General features: G+C 35.6%; 1 protein-coding gene across 1 annotated transcript in view; it reads left to right on the top strand.

Moving 5' to 3' along the window:
- The first annotated feature begins 921 nt into the window (after positions 1 to 921).
- Positions 922 to 19,923, top strand: part of LOC150110660 (ATP-dependent DNA helicase DDX31) — a 123,558-nt gene continuing 104,556 nt past the window's right edge. The window contains exons 1-2 of the mRNA XM_090400124.1: positions 922 to 1,061; positions 16,937 to 17,391. Coding sequence (XP_090256250.1) covers positions 957 to 1,061; positions 16,937 to 17,391 — 560 coding nt within the window. The 5' untranslated portion in view covers positions 922 to 956. The remainder of the gene's footprint in view (positions 1,062 to 16,936; positions 17,392 to 19,923) is intronic.

Genomic DNA, 19,923 nt, shown 5'->3' with positions numbered 1-19,923 from the left:
AGGTTCGAATCCCGCCGTAGGCATGGATGTTTGTGATTGTCTGTGGAAATACTACTGGTGGTGTTCGGCTGTAGATGGCGTTGGTGTAGTTGCGGTCAGTTGGTTGGTTGTGAGTGGTGGAAGCAGAGTTGTAGAGTGGATGCCCTCCCTCGATGAGTCTTTGGACTCCCTGGAGTAACAAATAATAATAATAATAATAATAATAATAATAATAATAATAATAATAATAATAATAATAATAATAATAATAATAATAATAATAATAATAATAATAATCCAATAAATTATCAGAGCCTCCATAGCTCAGTCGGTATAGACGAAGCTCTTTGATTTGCAAGACCTGGAGTCGATTCCCGTTCATTACATGAGGAACCGGTTCTTTTTCGACTAAAGGTGAGTTAGCCGGTTTCATATGGACGTACAGGTTTTTTTCACCTGGAAACTCGGGTTTTTCGTCCCTCACAACAGGCAAACTGGTCTTGCACACAAGTATTTACAGTCACGAATACTTACCCTTAGGAATGCAGTAGAGAAGTGACGAGCAGACTGCATAAATTCGTCGCAAACTCCTAGGGTACTTAAAACTCTTAGTTTTAGTCTTAGGGGACTCAAAACTCGTCCTAAGGGACGGATGAGAAAAGGAAGGAATAATTTATCGGCTTTATTATATTAAGATATTGCAACTTTTTAATTTGTTTTGTTGTTAGACAAAGTCCAGCTACCTTTTTTTAGGAATTTAAGTTGTGCAATTTGGATTCCTTTTTCATCTCTCCTTTTTAAAGCTGATTTTTCACTTCTATTTGCATTTATTTATACATAAATGAAAAGAAGTTACTTATTCCATAATCACTTTCGTGATTATAACCCCCCTCAGTAGATGTCGCCTTAGTATTCTAGTTAAACGCAATGGTGGAATTTGTGTTGCATGCTGTATTTGTGGAACTATAAAATATCAAATGGATGAAGGAGATTCTGGTGGCTTATTATTAAATATAAGTACATTTTCCGAATGTCGCTTTTCGAATAAGAGTCGTAATTCATCTGGAAATAATATCAAAAAGGTAAATGGAAAGTGCTTTGATATTTGTCATGTGTTAACATCTTGGTAGTAGTCAGTAATAGGCTCTCGGAAATGAAAGATTATTCACTCAGATTCATTACTCACCCATTAAAGCAGATGTAAGATTTGGATTGAGCTATGCACATTGAAATTGCTTACATTTGGCAGTATAAGCGACCTATTTGTCCCAGCATTGATACCCAGTTGACATGGATGACCGTTTTACAATATTCAAATTCTTGATTAAATCTTAGATCATTGATCGTCATCATCTAAATGGCACTTGAGATCTAAAGCTTTGACCTTTTGGTGCTTGTGCTTTATCAAAGATATGGTATTTTCAGGTTAGTATGTGCAGGCTGCAGATGCTCTAGTGTTTCTTTTGGCCTAGAGACCTTAGCTTATGTTTTTCTCTTGTTGTCTTTTTTAAAATGCGACTTTCGACAGTGCATAGGTTTATTATTATTTATGGTCTTCTGTCTACACAGCGTTTTCTCCTTGTTACTTGACTGTGCAGTTGATGGGTTTATTAAACAAGTGTCATACAGTACCTTGTTTTGCTTGTTCTTGCACATAATATATTGGTTTCTTTCTTTCTGGTTTACACCTTTTTAGCAATGTATTATGTTATACAATAGTGATTGTATCATTAAGTGTCCAGAATCAGTTTCACAGTGTTATTTATCTTTCCTTGTCAAGGTTACATTTAGTTTCATGCTCATCACTCATAAGAATGTTACTATTGGTACAAAATCCAGCACTCTCCTGAAAAGTGTATTTCTTTTTAAATATCAAGTGTTTTGGGTGCTGAATATTCAGAGACCAATTAATGTTTTCAAGAAATTGTGCTTTTTAGGAGCTTGTGTCCCTTGAGGACACAAGCTCCTTTTTGCCATGCCCATACTCACTTTAGTGAGTACGGACATGGCAAACCCGAGGTACCTGATGCTGGACAATGCCTTACTTCATGTAATATACATCTGTTATATTATCTGTAGACTGGTCCCTCTCCTTTTTTTCTTTCCTTCTTTCTTTTCTTCTTGCTACCTCCCCCCCCCCCCCAATGCTATTAGAGTATTCGATGGCTAGGGGTGAATCTTTCCTATTTTACTATTTCATCTTATGTGGAAAGGGCCTCTGCAACCCTACCACTTTCTTCTTGCAGTGACTTCACTCCAAAATGCTACTATGATTGTGCCTAATAACGCATCTCATGCTGCATCGGCTGTCGCGCAGAATAATCAGAGCCACGTTCAGGGCTTAGGCAGAGGGTCCTGTTCGAGAAGTATATTACAGTCTCCATCAAATGTCAGTGATACTGTGAATGAGCAACACAGAATGTATAAGATTAATCATAGAAAGGAATTTTACATAGGCACATGGAATGTCCGGGGTTTACAGATGGGTACTCTTGAGATTGTCTGTAAAGAGATGGATACGTATAAAATTGACATCTTGGGAATTACAGAGACCAGATGGAATGGAGAAGGTCACTTCAAAAGACAGGATGGTAAGCTAGTTATTTACTCAGGTGGTGACTCAAAACATCATGGGGTAGCTGTGATACTGAAGACAGCTCAGGCAAGAAGCCTTCTTGGTTATAACCCCATTAATGATAGGATACTCTCCATTAGACTTAAGGCTCAGCCTACCAATGTATCAATTGTGGTAGTTTATGCACCCCACAAGGATAGGGCTGAAGAAGAGAGTGAAGAATTCTATGAAAACTTACAAACTGTTTTGGATTGCCTACCAAGGAGAGACATGCTGTACTTCTTGGAGACTTAAATGCAAAAGTGGGAAAGAGTATGAGAGTCAGGCTGGAGTGTGGCATGTTTGGTCTGGGTGAACGTAACACCATGGTGAAAGACTGTTGGAATTTGCACCTTGCTAACAGATTAGTTATTACCAATACCTGCTTTCACAAACATCCATGACAGACCTATACTTGGACATGTAACATTGATAGGGCAAGGCACCAGATTGATTACATCCTGGCTCTCCAGCGGTGGAAGACAAGCATCTCTGATGTGCATACTTGTCCTGGAGCAGATTGTGGTACAAACCATCAACTGGTAAGAGGCAAAGTAAGACTAAGACTCCGAAAACTTCCAGGTCAGGCACATTCCACTAGATTGGATGTTAGAGTAATTCCTAGTGGATTCACAGAAGAAACATCAACTCAGCTGGATGATTTTTTGGAGACCAGTGAGGAAATCTCACTAGAAATGCTTTGGGAAGGAGTCAAGATGATAATACAGGATACAGCGAAGACATATCTTGGCCCAATAAGAAAATCAAGAGACCCATGGATATCAGATTCAACATGGGAACTAATCAAAAGAAGGCGGTTGGAAAAACAAAGAGACACAGGCACCGAAGAATACAAGAGATTACATAAATCAGAAGAGCCATCAAGCAGGACAAGGAAAAGTTCTATGCTAATAAATATGAAGAAATAGAGTTCCAGATGAGAAGGCATAATTATAAAAGGGTGTTTTATTTAGTTCGTGACTTAAAACACAAGTTTAAGCCTAAATTGAATGTCATCAAAGACAGGAATGGATCATTACTAACAGAAGAGTTGGAAATCGAAAACAGATGGAAAGAATACTGTGAGGAACTGTACAGCAGAGTGGATAAAGAAAATGTGGAGTCCTCCCACCAAGAAAATTTTGATTTGGAACCTCCTCCACTTAGGCATGAAGTTGAAAGAGCAGTTAAGCAGCTCAAGAGCAATAAGGCCCAGGTACAGATGAAATCCCAGCAGAGTTACTTAAGGCCACAGGGGATGGAGGGATAAGAGTGTTTCATAGATTGATTACAAGGATATGGGAGACAGGATCATGGCCTAGAGACTGGAAGAAGTCAGTTTTCATACCACTACACAAGAAAGGTGATATGAAGGCATGCAAGAATTATAGAACTATTAGTTTGATATCTCATGCAAGCAAAATTTTATTAAAGATCATGCTAAATAGGATTGAGGCCAAAGTTGAGGCAGAGATGCCCGAGGAACAAGCAGGTTTTAGGAAATGTAGGGGCACCAGAGATCAGAGCCTTTGCCTTAGACAGATCATAGAAAAATATAAAGAATTCAGACTCCCTCTGGTAATGTGTTTCTTAGACTACTCTAAAGCTTTTGACTATCTTGGGCATGTGAAACTGTGGGAAGTAATGAAAAGAATGGGCTTTCCTCAACACACTATCAGGTTGATAGCCAACTTGTATAAGGAGCAAGAAGCCAGAGTAAGAACAGGTGTTGGATTGACTGACTGGCTTCAAGTTGGAAAAGGAGTTAGACAAGGATGTTTACTTTCTCCTCACTTGTTTAGTATATATGCAGAGGACATCATGCGTGAAGCATTGGATGAGCTCAGGACAGGAATTGGGATAGGAGGTAGATTGATCAGTAATCTGAGGTACGCTGATGATACAGTACTCCTTTGTAATGACATGGAAGAACTAGGACTAATTCTTGACAAAGTTAACAAGATCAGTAATAACAACAGAGGACTTCAACTCAATTCTAGCAAGACAAAGATCATGGTTCTCAAAGGAAAAACAAACAGAGAAGCTCTTGAGAAACAAGTGTATCTTAATGGAGAAAGAATTGAGGAAATCAGCAAGTTTGAGTACCTGGGATTCATTATTAATGTGAAGAATTGCTGTTCAGAAGATGTCCGAAAAAGGTTAACAGTCAGAGACCTGTCTAAAATCTGGAAGGATGGATCTATCTCCATGGGAACAAAGTTGAGGATTTCTGATGCAGTTGTTTTTTTGACAGCGACTTATGGATGCGAGACTTGGAACCTAAAGAAGTCAGATAAGAAACGGATATCTGCTTTTGAGATGTGGTGTTACAGAAGGCTGTTGAGGATATCATATACTGAAAGGCATACAAATGAATGGGTGTTAGAAAAAATTAGTAGAACTTTAAGGCTCCTTAAGGATATTGACAGAAGAAAGTTAAAATATTTTGGACACATAGAAAGGATGGAAGGAGGACTTCTCAGAACAGTAATAGAAGGTAAAGTTCATGGAAAAAGAGGCAGGGGTAGACCATCAATGAAATGGATGGATGGCGTGTGTGTGGAGTGACTGATCTTCAGAGAGTTGAGGCTGCCAGAAAAGCAAACAACAGGACTACATGGCGAGGCCTGGTGTGGAACATCACCGAGCATCGGAGTGACCATATGGCATCTGTAGATGCCATATGGTCACTCCGATGCTTGTGTCAATCAGCACAGATAGCAAGTGAAATTGTATTTATGTCACTGTATCATTGGTGATTTGTGTCTAGTATGCTGTTTCTAGATGCATTCTAAATATTATTGTAATAATATGCAAATGTTGTATGTGCTTTATTTCCAAACTCATAATCAAACTCTAGATTTCAACTTCTACAATATATTTGAAATCCCAAATACATCTGCAATAATTATTGATTTCTCCTGAACTTCACATGTCCTTTAGAAATTGACTTAAGTTAGTGAAGCACTGTATTCCATTTAAGATTATTCAGAATAACAACTGTGCTACATCCTTCTGGTAATCACTTGACTGTTGTAACATTTTACTTTTTAAGTCTATATGGCAAGACTGGTAAGAGCAGAACAAATCTTGATATTGTCTGTAAACTTCTGTTTTTATTTTTCATGTGTTTTAAAAATGCTTACCATGCCCACATAATTATATTAAATTACTAATTTTTCAGACTTAGTTTTGTCTGCTTGTTCAAGTTTAGATAAAAACCTTCAGCATACGTTTTCACTTATAACATAAAGATCATAACAAATAGTTTATAGTATAGCAACAGTTTGTCTTATTATTAATGATGTTAGATGTGAATGTTATTGATTTGGGTGATATATTGCTTTTCATATCCCATCTTTGTTTAGTCTGATTTATCTGAGTGGACATATCTTATAAGAACTTGAATAATCTAAGGGTTATCATAATTAAGCATATAGCTTCTTATTATTAATAACAGTTTTGGAAATAATGCAAACCACAAATGCCTGGGCTATTTAGTAATCAAGAAAATCGTGACAAGGATTCCATTCCTATATTATGTGTATGGGTGAATATATATATATATATATAAATAAAAACACACAATAGCTCAGATCTCAAACCAGCATAACATAAAATTACTTTCACTCATCTAAACATAGTATCCACTATAAAAGATCACCAAAGTCATCTAATAAGTATTGTGCTTGTGAATTAGGTTGGATGAGATATTTGAGAGCAACACACACACACATACATACAGAGTAATCTTCTCTCCCCCCTTATCTGTGGTGGGGGATTTGTTCCAAGATCCCCCAGTGGTTATCTGAAACCTTGGATAGTACCGAACCCTATATATACTATGTTTTTCCTATACATACCTATCTATGATAGTTTAATTTATAAATTAGACATAGTGAGAGATTAACAACAATAACTAATAATAAAAGAGAACAGTTATAACAATTTACTGTAATAAAAGCTATGTGAATGAAATCTTATCATCCTCAGCATGCAATTTTTTTTCCTTTACTTATGAAGGCGAGAACTTTCACCTTTTTACTTAAAAGAAGCACTTTATGGCTTCTCTTTGGCATAGCCGAATTGCCAGCATCACTACTATTGTGATTTGGTGCCATTAAGTAAAATAAGGGTTTATTATTTAAGGGTTACTTGAACAAGCACTGCAATGCCATGACAGTTGATCTGATAACAGAGATGACTACTAAGTAACTAATGGATGAGTAGCATATTCAGTACAGAGTGGATACGTTAGACAAAGAGATGATTCATGTCCTGGGTGGGATGGAGCGAGATTTCATCCCACTTCTCAGAACGCTGCACAATTTAAAACTTTTGAATTTGAAATTCCAGAAACAAGTAACTAACTCAAACTTTTGAGTTGCTTGTTTCTGGAATTTTCCAGTTAATATTTTTGGACCAGAGTTGATAGCGGGCAACTGAAACTGCAGAAAGCAAACCTATGGATAAGTGGGGATAACTGTATAGGTATAAACATATTAAAGATTTCAAGTGAAATCATCATGGGGAATTTAATGCTTGGAAAAATCTAAAATTTTTTTTAAAGATTTTTCCAAGCATTAAAATCTCCAGAATTTTCACAGTTTTGGAGTATTTTAAAAATAATCACAACTTATTTCCAGATTGACCAATATCTATTTTTTTTTACTGCTACTTTAATGTCAAAGCATATCTTTTATTGATTTATTGCATTTTTACAAACTAATATTTTTTTTTGTGATGGTGGCTGCCTGCATTAGGTGTTCACAGTATTCTTCTCTTTTTTTACTTTGCCCTCTTAAGTTTGGTAGAATCCACAAGTTTCAATTTTTATAAGTTAAGGGGATAAAAATCCCTTATTGTTTTTAGCCAGTAAGCGAAACTAAGATTGAAAACTACGATCTGTAACTTTTCATGCTGACAAACTGTCAGCGTATCCATCCAAGCGTAAGTGACCACTTGATAGTGCCACACCACGGCAACTCATTGCAAAGGTGGAGCAAGCTCCCTCACTGTTCTTGATATTTTCTCATAATGTAAAACACACAGCTCTTAAGAGATGTAGTACTGTTTTACATTATGAGGAGAGGTCACTACCCAGACCGGTTTCAACCTTTTTTGAGGTCTCATCAGTGAGTAGCTTACGCTTGGTCACTTACGCTTGGATGGATACGCTGACAGTTCGTCGGCATGAAACGTTACAGATCGTAGTTTTCGATCTTAGTTTCGCTTACTGGCTAAAAACAATAAGGGATTTTTATCCCCTTAACTTATATCAACCTCGCCAGAAAAAAATAGCCGTTTGGCTTTTCATTTCAATTTTTATGTTTTATAATGGAACACATAAGGGAATAGGTATACCCCAAATCACCTTGATTGAAACCTTTCTTCTATGCAAAAAATTGCTTAAAAGTTTACAAATAATTAAAAACAGCTGACTTTGAGGCCCAAAAAGTTGTGGGAAGTAATCAAATAAAAATTTATAATATCTCTTGTAAAGTAAGATGGATATGTATAAAGCAAAATTAGTTCTGTTCCATTGTGATCTTTTTATATTATTATTATTATGACACCTCCAGGAAGTCCAAAGACTCATCGAGGAAGGGCACCTATTCTACAACTCTTCATCTCCATGAACCGCAACTACCTTCATCATCTACACCAATGGCATCCACTGCCGAACACTACCAGTAGTATTTTTACAGACAATTGCAAACATCTTTGCCCATGGCGGGATTTGAATCCACAGCCTTTTGGCTGGAGAGCAGATATGCTAACCACTCGGCCAACCAGGCCAGCAATTTTTCTCTCGTTATCCAAGGCAGCCTTTTGAAAATGAAATATTGTAGTTTTTTTTCCTGTTTTTTTTCATCTTTAGTGTACATCCAATTATTGATAATTTTTTAGGTCCTCACGAGTAATTCCAAGTAAACTATTATACATAAGAGTTTTGTTTTCACTTGTTACCAGAATTAATGTAAAAGTTGAAGAAAATGTTCAAAGAATTTTTTTTTTTTTTTTTAAACCAGTAATTTGGCTATGAAAGCAATGTAATTTCATATCACTAGTATATGAAATTACATTGCATAGCAAATTATATAGCAAAGAACAGGTGCATTGCAGTTTGAAATGCATATAAAATTTTATAATTTTTTAAAACCAGTTTTATTTTGCTAATTTTGGTAATAAAAATAACTGGTACTCACCACTTAAATTTAATTTATTTTTTTTAACAAAATATGATCTAGTTGCCAGTTTTAATAGCAATTCTGTAGTATGCCAATTTTATTATTATTATTATTCAGGCCTCCATGGAGTCAAAAGACTCATTGCAGGAGGTCCTTTCTAAGAAACAAGTCTATCAAGACTCATCGAGGAAGGTCCCTTCTAGGAAACATAAAGTCTATCATACCACTCCTTAAATGCATTGACCGTTCTCGCTCTCACCACTCCATCAGGCAATGCATTCCATGGTTCAACCACCCTCTATGCAAAGAAACTACTCCTCACCCTCTTGTTCACAGATTCCTTTTGTAACTTCCAGGGATGACCCCTTGTTATGACTCCTTCCCGCTGTTCAACAAAGCGAAAGAACCCCCCAGTGTCAACCCTGTAACCACCTCTCAACAGTTTAAAAGTCTCAATCATATCACCTCTCCTTCTATCCACCAAACTCTGCAGTCCGCACTCCTTCAGCCGATCCTCATAACTAACATTGTACAGTCCTGACACCATCTTTGTTATCTGCCTTTGTATGCTTTCCACAGTTAATTTATCCCCTTCAAATCCTGGGGACCAGATCTGAGAATAATAGTCTAAGTGTGGTCTGATCAGAGTCTTATATAGCGAAATGATAACCATTTTATTTCTGCAGGTCAGTGTATTTCTCATTATTGCAGCAATCCTCTGTGTTACCTTCATTACCTTCACAATATGTCCCCTAAATTTCAGGTTTCTATCAATCATCAATCCCAGATCTCTTGTCTCCCCTACTTCCTCCAGTGTAACTCCTCCCATAGAGTATGCAGCATCCCATCGATGTGTCCCAAACCTCAAGACCTTACATTTTGCTTCATTAAACTGATACACCCATTCATTTGCCCATCTATCTAGCTTATTCAAATCCTCTTGCAGGGCTACCACATCTGCGCTATTATTAATAACCCTTCCCAGCTTCGCATCATCTGCAAACAACTGAATATCCCCTTGCAATCCATGGACAATTTCATTGATATAAAAGTTAAACAATATAGGTCCTGGTACTGAGCCCTGTGGAACCCCACTCATAACCTTCTGCCTCTTTGATATTGCTCCACCATACACAACTCTGATACCTATCGGACAGCCAATCCTGAATCCAGTTGACCAATCTGACATCCAGAGCCATGTGCTGCAACTTGAATATCAGCTTATCGTGTGGCACCCTGTCAAATGCCTTTGCTAAGTCTAGGAAAATGGCAGTATATGCCTTTCCCTCATCTAATGCTCTTTTAACTTTATCATAAAAGGCTAACATATTGCTAAAACAAGAGCGCCCTTCACAAATCCATGTTGACTCTCACAGATAATATTACCCTCATCTGCCCAATACTGTATACGGTCCCCCACTACTTTCTCCAAGATCTTACTAACTACTGATGACATACAAACTGGCCTATAATTAGACACTTCCAGTCTGCTACCGCCCTTGTGCAATGGCACTGTCTTGCCCTCCTTCCATTCCATGGGCACCTTTCCCATAGCCAGACTTTCATTTAAAAGCCAGGTCAAAGGCACTGTTTCGTTCCTTAGCACATTCTCTCAAAACTCGTGATGAAATACCATCCAGTCCCACAGCTTTACTAACATTCAGAGTACTCAGTATGTGGAACACACTCTCCTCCTGAACCTCTAAACCTCGAACCTGCCCTATCCTTCTAGTATTCAAATTGACTCCTCCAGGATGAAATACTCCCATAAAGTGTTCATTGAACAATTCCACTATGTCCTCTGCATCATTCACTCGATTCCCATTTTTATCCCACAATGTCATTCTTCCACAGTCATTTCTCCTACTGGCCACATAACTAAAATATTCTCTAGGATTTTCCTTGGACCAATCCTTTCTCATATTCCAGTTTCGCCTTCCTTACCATATTAGTCACTCTCCTGGCATGTGTCTTATATTCTTCATGCATCTTCTCTTCACCCGTCTCCTTATATATCTTCAATAGCTTGTTTTTCACATGCAGTTCCTGTTTAATATTGTTTGTCATCCATTTTACTCCAAATTGTGTCCTCTTCTTCACTCGTGAATACAGCTTACCATTGCTGCTAACAAATATTCCTTCACAATTTCCTAAGCACTAATGATATCCTGGCCTTCCAATTCCCACCTCCATGAAACTTTCCCAAGTTGACGTCTAAGACTATTATAATCACCTGCTTTATAATTCCACATACGTTCCCTTCTCTTTGATACTCCTGCATGTCTATTCATTTTCCAAGTCAAAACCATATGGTCACTCTCTCCAACTGGTGGGAAAGATGGCATCTCAGTTTTTATCAACTCTTCTGATGCTATATAACCAAATCCAAAACTCTTGAACCTCTTGTTCCCTCTGTTACATGTTGCCTAAGACATTTGTCCCTCAAGAATTCTAGAAATTCCATTCCCTTATTGCTACATGCATCTTCCTCTCCCCAATTTATACTGCAGTAGTTAAAATCTCCCATAATGACACTCTCCTTCACTACAGCATTTTATGCTGTAGTGAAGGAGAGTGACTCCACCTTGTTGCATTGAAGATTGGAATGGTCTGAGTTAGCAGATGACAAAATTTAATTTGACAATAGTAAGGAAGGCATGGAGCAAACTATGTGACATAGTCTGGGCACACTCCGAGACAAAACAGAGATGTGGCCAGTCACCATGGAAGAGACAGGAACCTCACCACGTAACCTTCCATAGTAAACCATGAAACAGAGAACTATGTCGGATTTAAGCAATAGAGACATGGTTGGACCCTTTACAACTTTTGTCTCTTGGAAACATTACAGGAAAGATGAGAAAGAAACCCTGGAATGTAAGACGGATACTATGAAAATAGCATATGACAAAGATACCTTAAACCCTCTAGGGATGGTATCTCCTGATCACCAAGAATCTTCTCTTAAGGCTTGCAACTTGGAATGTAAGGACCTTTTATGAAGCTGGGAAGTTAGATAACCTTATACAAGAACTTGAAGCAATGAAAATTGACATTGCTGGTATCAGTGAAGTCAAATGGACTAATAGTGGAAAAATAAACAGAAAGAGCCATTCAATTATATATTCATGTGGAGACGGTCATAGGAATGGAGTAGCATTTGTACTAAAAAATAAGATTGTGCAATCCCTACTTGGATTTTGGCCCATAAGTGACAGGATAATTGGATTAAAAATTGCAGCTGAACCTTTTAATATTTTTATTGTCGAAATATACACACCTACTTCTGATTATCCAAATGAAGATGCAGAATGTTTCTATGATGGCATTCAAAATGCACTTAACAAAGCTAAACAGATGACATAACTATCGTTATGGGAGATCTAAATGCTAAGGTAGGCTCCAAAAAGATCTCTTCCTGCATGGGAAACCAGGGCCTAGGACATGGAAATCCAGGAGGAGAAAGATTAATACAGTTCTGTGAAGAAAACAATCTGGTAATAGCAAATACTTTATTTATCCACCCTCCTAGAAGACTACACATGGAAAAGTCCCAGAGACAGCTGTAGGAACCAGATTGACTATATAATGATTAAAAAAAATTTCCGAATAACATCCTCCAAGCCAAAACATACCCAGGGGCTGATATTGGATCAGACCACAATCCTGTGGTCATTTAAGCAGCAAGAAAATTAAAAAAAACAATGAAACCTATAAACATAGAAAAATATGATCTTGGCTCCCTTAAAAATCAAGAAATACAAGATAAATTTTTAAAGGAACTAGCACAATCCACTGCTGTTAATGTTCCTGATTCCACCAAGTATCCTTACTCTAAAGATGAGATTGAGGATAGATGGCAGAAATTTAAAGAGGGCATAAAAATGGCAGTAAAACAAACAATTCCCAAATTTGAGAAGAAGATGAGTAAACCCTGGTGGAATGACAAGATACTGAAAATGATGGAGGAAAGGAAGAAACACAAAAATCGTCCTGAATACAAGAACTTAAATAAGGAGATCAGGAAGAATGTAGGATTGCAAAAGAACTATGGCTCAACAACAAATGCAAGGAAATTGAACTTCTGGACAAAAAGCACAAAACCAGAGAACTTCATGAAAAAGTTAGGCAGCTAACTAGCAAATCTTACAAAAGGGTAGGCTCTCATTGCATCTAAGATACCAGTGGAAACATCTTAATGGAGAAAGACAAAATAAGGGATAGATGGGTAGAGTATTCAAAGGAACTCTACAATCATGATAGAATAGATAAGCCAATGCAAGGATTTCGAGGGGCCTACTATTCTTACCTGGGAAGTAAGAATTGTAGGCCCCTAGTAGAACAAATGCCATTAAGAAACTGAGACTAGGAAAAGCTCCAGAAATGGATGGAATTATGGCAAAATATCTAAAGGCTTTAGATGATAAGGCTATATCACTGACTGACATAAATAACGAAATATACGAAGCTGGACACTTGCCAAAGAAGATTTTAAGCACTCAACATTCCTACCACTACCTAAAAAATTGAAGACAATCAAATGTGAAGAGTACAGAACAATCAGTCTGATCAGTCAGATAGCAAAAGTTATGTTATATATCATCCTAGAAAGAAATACACATAAAATCAAAATGGAAATTAATGAAACACAATCTGGTTTTCAGGGAAATAAAGGAACTAGAGGAGGACTCTTCAACATTAGAACTATTATAGAAAGATATCTGGAGAAGCAGAAAGAAGTCTACTTATGTTTTATTGACTACATAAAGGCCTTTGATAATATACAACATGAACAACTAATCATATGCATCAGAAATTTAGGAGTAGATGGTAAAGATATCAGATTACTGATAAATCTATATTGGGAGCAAACTGCCTCAATAAAAATATCAGGAGAAATCTCGGAGGAATTCTCAGTAAAGAAGGGTGTCAGACAAGGCTGTGTTCTTTCTCCTATATTGTTTAACCTCTATACTGAAAATATCTTCCAGCAATTAGAAGAATTTAAAGGAGTTAGCATAGGAGGCAGGAATATAAACAGTTAAGATATGCAGATGATACAGTACTGCTAGCTGAAAATAAAAAAGATCTTCAAAACCTACTAGAAGAGACGCTGAAGCTAAGTGAAAAATATGGACTTAATTTCAACTTCAAAAAAAAACAACAACTAAACCCATGCTGGTAACAAGAGAAAAAGGGAAAATACCCACTATAAATATTAAGATCAGAGGAAATACTTTAGATCAAGTAGAGAGTTATATATATTTGGGTCAACTAATTACAGAGAATGGAAAGTGTGATAAGGAAATACTAAGAAGAATAGAAATTGCTAGATCAACCTTCATTAGCATGAAAAACATTCTGACCTCAAGGGAAATTCACACAAAAAACAAGAATTAGGCTGTTCAAATGCTATGTGTGATCAACACTGCTATATGGAGCAGAAACCTGGACAATATCAAAATATTGCGAAAATAAACTAAAAGCCTTTGAGATGTGGATCCTCAGAAGAATTCTTAGAGTCCTATGGACTGCCAAAAAATTTAGAAATATTAGAGATGATTGGAAAAGATAGGAATCTGTTGAAAACCATTAAGAAAAGGAAAACCACCTATCTTGGTCATATACTAAGGCATGAATCCCTACAAAAAACACTTCTAGAAGGAATGATACAAGGAAAAAGAAGAAGACACAGCAGATTGGATGGGAAATATTAAGGACTGGACCTTTTTTTCCTATGAAGAATGCAAAAGAGAAGCACAAAATCATACATGGTGGAAGCTCATGGTAGTCAACCTCCTAGAAGGAGATGACATCTGACAAGACAAGTATGCCAATTTTAATAGTTGCCATCATAAATATAGCAGACATAATCATTCATTTGTGAAATAACTTTCAACACCCGAGTGACTAACATCTTCAAAACTCCTGAAGCAGTAGTTGCGGATATCATTTTCAATACTTTATGTACCCATACATAAATGTTGAAAGGGAGGAGATAACATAAATGTTATCTCCTCCCTTTTGAGCATTAATTCATTTATTTTTTACTCATTTTTTATTATCACATGTCACACTACTCAACATAAAAAATAATACTTGTACTGTTATGGGTAGAAAGATAAGGAGAAAATAAAATATTCATAGGTATTATTTCTGGGAAATTCTTATGTTACTCCTCTTAAAAACTATTATTTTTGCAATTATTTTTGCCTGTTTTCGTTTAGGAGTGTCCCTTATTTTTAATATGTTGGCTTTTTACTCAAGAATTCATAGGGTATTATAAGTGTATTTTAAGGGTAAATATATGCAGACTAATAGGGGAAGAAATTTTGCACATTCCTTGTTTGGATGTTGGAATGTCTTCGTTCTCCATACTTCTGCTGTTTAGGCTGTAGAAGGGGGGGGGGTTAGGAAACATGGGAGGGTTTGAGTCAATGTGGGAAGATTAATTAGAAAACCCGTGTTTTTTTAAATAATACACACACACACACACACACACATATATATATATATTATTTCAAAAAACCTGAGTTTTCTGATTAATCTTCCCACATTGCCTCAAATCCCCCATGCTTCCTATTCCCTCCCTTCTACAGCCTAAACAGCAGAAGTATGGAGAACGAAGACATCCTAACATCCAAATAGGGTATGTGCAAAATATCTTCCCCTATTAGCCTGCATATATTTACCCTTAAAATACACTTATAATTACCCTATGAATTCTTGAGTAAAATGCCAATGTATTCCAAATAAAATAAGGGACACTCCTAAACGAAAACAGGCAAAAATAGCTGTAAAAATAATAAAATATTCAGTTTTTCATTATTGTGTTTGGTAGTTAGTACTTCAGGAAGTTAGAAATTTTCCTTAGTTAAAATATGCAAGTTGATACAGATATTTCTAAGGAGTTTGTTTAAAGATAAGTTAGTTGGTTTCATAATGGCCTGCCTGGTTGTCCAAGTGGTTAGTGTACCTGCACTCCAACTAGCAGGCTGCAGGTTTGAATACTGCCATGAGCATGGATGTTATGATTGCCTTTTAGCTGGAAGGTGAATTTCATCACCCATTGTGAGACTACTACACTGTTTATTGGAGGCCTGAGATGGCTTGAAAAAGTTTCATTTTTGGTTTCTAGAGCATGGTTTCCAGACTATGTAAAAAATAAATTAAAAGAAATATCAAAATATTGATAAAAAAAAATTCCTTAACCCACACATGGTACAAAATATACTATAGGTTTGTAAATACCTTTTGTGGGTGAGAGCAACATAAAAAAAAAAAAGATGAAGATGGTAGGTCTCTTTTCTTTGCAGAACAAATTAGCTTAAGAACACACATTTAACAGATCTAAAGTGCTTGTTTCATAGTCTTATCTACTTTGGCATAATCCTGCTTGATAACAACAGTTGATATTTCATTTTTGAATAGTGAATTGTTTTCTGAAAATTATGATCTGTTGATATATTGTTCATTATTCCCATACTGCACTAGCGATAGAGAAAATAAATGACTTGCTTGACCAAATAATCTAAAAATTAATGCTGAGTTTGGGAGCAGGTTGCAAATTTACTTTTGCATCAGCTTGCTTTTATTAAGTGTGATTCTATTGAATTTCATCAAAAACATCCTGACAAATGGTTTAGGTTTAGACATACACACACTTCAGCCTATTGTTACCTTTTATTTATTTATTATTATTATTTTTTTAATGAATTTTAGTGTTTCATGCCAATTTTCATTAAGTCCAAATAATTTTATATCTTGGCAGGTTAATTCTTATTCTCATAATTGATTTTAATGATGTCTCATACTAAATTAATCAAAATCCATAAAGTTTATTTTATTATTTTGGAATTTTCTAATTATCCAGTAATTGAATTCTTAGATGCCTTAACTTGGTGATATATTATACCATCTGTGAGCTGACTTCTTAGTTAAGACACAATTTCTTCATTAATAGTTTAATCTTTTGTATTTAATTCTGATTATTATCTTTATGGACATTAATTGGATAATATCCAGAATGCTATTTTCATTTAAAATAAAACCACTGTGTATAATTTTTTCTTAACTTAAAAAAAATTAACTAAGTAAATTTGATGTTATTTGGTTATATAATTTAATTTCATTAATGAATCTTATTTTTCAGCGAAAACTTCAGGAAGATTCTGAAAACAATATATTCACTGGAAAATTAAAAAAGTCACGACATGTTGGTGAGGATAATAGAAGACAGAGTGCTGAGAGATGGAAAAAGGATTGGACATCATATGCTGAAAATGGGTTTCTGTTGGAAGAAAAGGGAACATTATTACAACAGAAAGAAAAATCTATTATAACTCAAAAGAAACTTAAGCAGAAACAGACTGGAAAGTTGAAAACAAATAAATTGGTACTTAATGGTAAAAAAAAAATTAAGCCACATAGTACTAATACTCTTCATGACACTAAGCAAAATCTGAAAGAGCAGAAACTGAGAACTGAAAATAAATCCAATGGTGCAGAAGTGGATAAAGATTATGGAAATAATAAGGAATTAAATCATAACCAGGTCTTTATATCTTCACTTTTTAATTGTAATCCTGAGATACCTGAAATAAATATGTAAGTATTAAGTATCTTAAAATATAAAACACGGCAAAGAAATGATATTATGACTTGCATTTTGTAGCATAATTAAATTAATGAAGTCTAGTAATGAAAAAAAAATTATATTATAATCAAAGTTCCGGTTATTGTTATCAAAATCCTTGAATGTTTAGTCTTTTGCATATCAGAATTAAGAACTTTAAAGGTTAATCAGGAGAAAATTTGACAAAGAACATTTGTTGAAATCTGACTTTTGCATTAATCTTCTTTTAATCTTATTCTTTCTTCAATCTTGTATCTTCCAGACAAATGCAGTTGTTAATCTTAATTTTTTTTTTAATCTTCTGTAAATCTTAAATCTTCCAAGCAAATGCAGGTGGTTATAAATACAGTCAAATTGTGATTTTTCGAGTTTATTTTCATGCTGTCTTTCAATAAGTGAATTTGACTCATTAAAACAGCCGTTAGTATTTTGGAAGTTTTCCCCCACTTGGCTAGACTGTTAATTATATATTTAGTTTAATCTATTTAAAATAAAGAGCCAGTAGGCTTCATTTTGGCAATATAAACATTATTTAAATTAAGGGGATATTAAATCCCACATTGTTTCAAAACCGAATAAGAGACTCAAAGATCAGAATCAAAGAGTTTCATGCCGATATAGTAACTATAGAAGTATCGGCGACTACTAGCGTAAGCTAAGGCGTGTAGTCCAAGTACGTAGTACAAACTAGGGCAACTCGTAGCAAAGGTGGGGAAAGTTCTGATCGCTATTCTTAGTATTTTCCATAATGTAAAACCCATCTCCTAGGAGATGTATGATGTTATATATTATGGTGGGAGGTCACTACCCAGACCGGTTTTGATCTTTATTGAGATCTCATAAGTGAGTAACTAGACCAAAATAATACTAAGGGTATAGTGAAACAAACTTATATACTCTGCTATATGAGTTGTCAAAAAGGTGCACCCATAAATTATTTAAAATAAGGAGCCAGTAGGCTTCATTTCGGTAATGTAAACATTGATTACATCATTGATTATTGATGAGATCTCAATAAAGATCGAAACCGGTCTGGGTAGTGATCTCCCACCATAATGTATAACATCATACATCTCCTAGGAGATGGGTTTTATATTATGGAAAATACTAAGAATAGTGATCAGAACTTTCCCCATCTTTGCTACAAGTTGCCCTAGTTTGTACTACTTTCTTGGACTACCTGCCTTAGCTTACACTTGTAGTCGCCGATATGGGAAGGGTCACTACCTAGACATGTTTCGACCTTTATTGAAGTCTCTTCAGTGGGAGCCAGACCCAGAGGTGATACTAAGGTTGAAGCAATGCAGAACTCATATTTCCATATGCCAGTTGCCAAAAGGTGTCGCACCTTATTATTAAATTACTCTGGATTAGAGAAAGATGTTGGAAGTGCAATTTCACAACTATTATGCAAGATCTTTAAAAATAGATCAAATGTTGAAACTTCAGCTCTTACTAATGAGAACATGGATCAGAAGAGAGCTCTATCTGATAAGGATACCCAAGTTGGATTAGCATTAAAAATTTGGTTTAGTAATGTTTGTGAAAAGATTTGTCAAAAAGTCGAAGCACTTGCAAAAACAATGGGCAAAGAAAATTTCACCAAAACTGATGGATGATGGTTTAACAGGTGGAAAAAGTGAGAGAATATTGTGTACAAGCATATTCATGGTGAAGGAAAAACCGCTAATTTTTTATCAATTGGTGCTTGGGTTAAGACTGAGTGGCCAAAAATTAATGCTGATTATTCTCACGAGGATATTTATAATGCAAATGAAACGGGACTATTTTTGTGCAATGCCTGAGCACATTTATTTGTTTAAAAATGAAAGTACTAAAGGATTTAAATCTTCAACAGAGTGAGTGACAGTTCTTTGTTATTCTAATATGAAAGGTGAGAAATGAGAGCTCCTAGTGATTGGAAAAAGTAAAAATTTTCAGTGTTTTAAAAGTTTCAAAAGTTTGCCTGTTGGCTACTGTTCTAGTGCAAATGCTTGGATGACTAATTCCATTTTCAACAATTGGTTAAGTGGGATTTTAAATTATAGTGAAAAATTGTCTTGTTAGTAATCTTCTTGCCTTTAGTAATCTTGCTTCAAACAATACATCATTAATTCAACCATATGACCAAGGCATCATATGAGCTTTTAAAGCTTATTATCACAGGGAAGTTCGTGCAAGAATTATAGCTGAACTTAATTATATAAAACACCAATATGATGCAAGTGCATTTGCAAAAAAGATTTCCATTCTTGATGCATTGCATTTGGTAGCAATGTCATGGAAGCAAGTCTCAGATCAGAGAAGACTATTGAAAACTGCTTACAAAAAGGTGGATTTTTTAAAACAAACTCTGAAACTTCTTCTTCTGAAGAATTTGAATATCTTACAAATGAAATTTTTGATAAAACCCTTAGATGGTATGTCAAAAGAAGAATATGAAAATCGGACATTGATGACATTGTTGAAGTGGTGGCTATAATGACAGTGTTGGAAGTATGTCA

Source organism: Typopeltis vanoorti, chromosome 1 (genome assembly GCF_054136105.1).
Source record: "Typopeltis vanoorti isolate ZY-2024b chromosome 1, IOZ_Tvanoo_1.0, whole genome shotgun sequence".
In the NCBI taxonomy this organism is placed as follows: Eukaryota; Metazoa; Arthropoda; class Arachnida; order Uropygi; family Thelyphonidae; genus Typopeltis; species Typopeltis vanoorti.
Note: the sequence above shows the minus strand (reverse complement) of the source record. Positions and strands in the feature narration are given on the sequence as shown.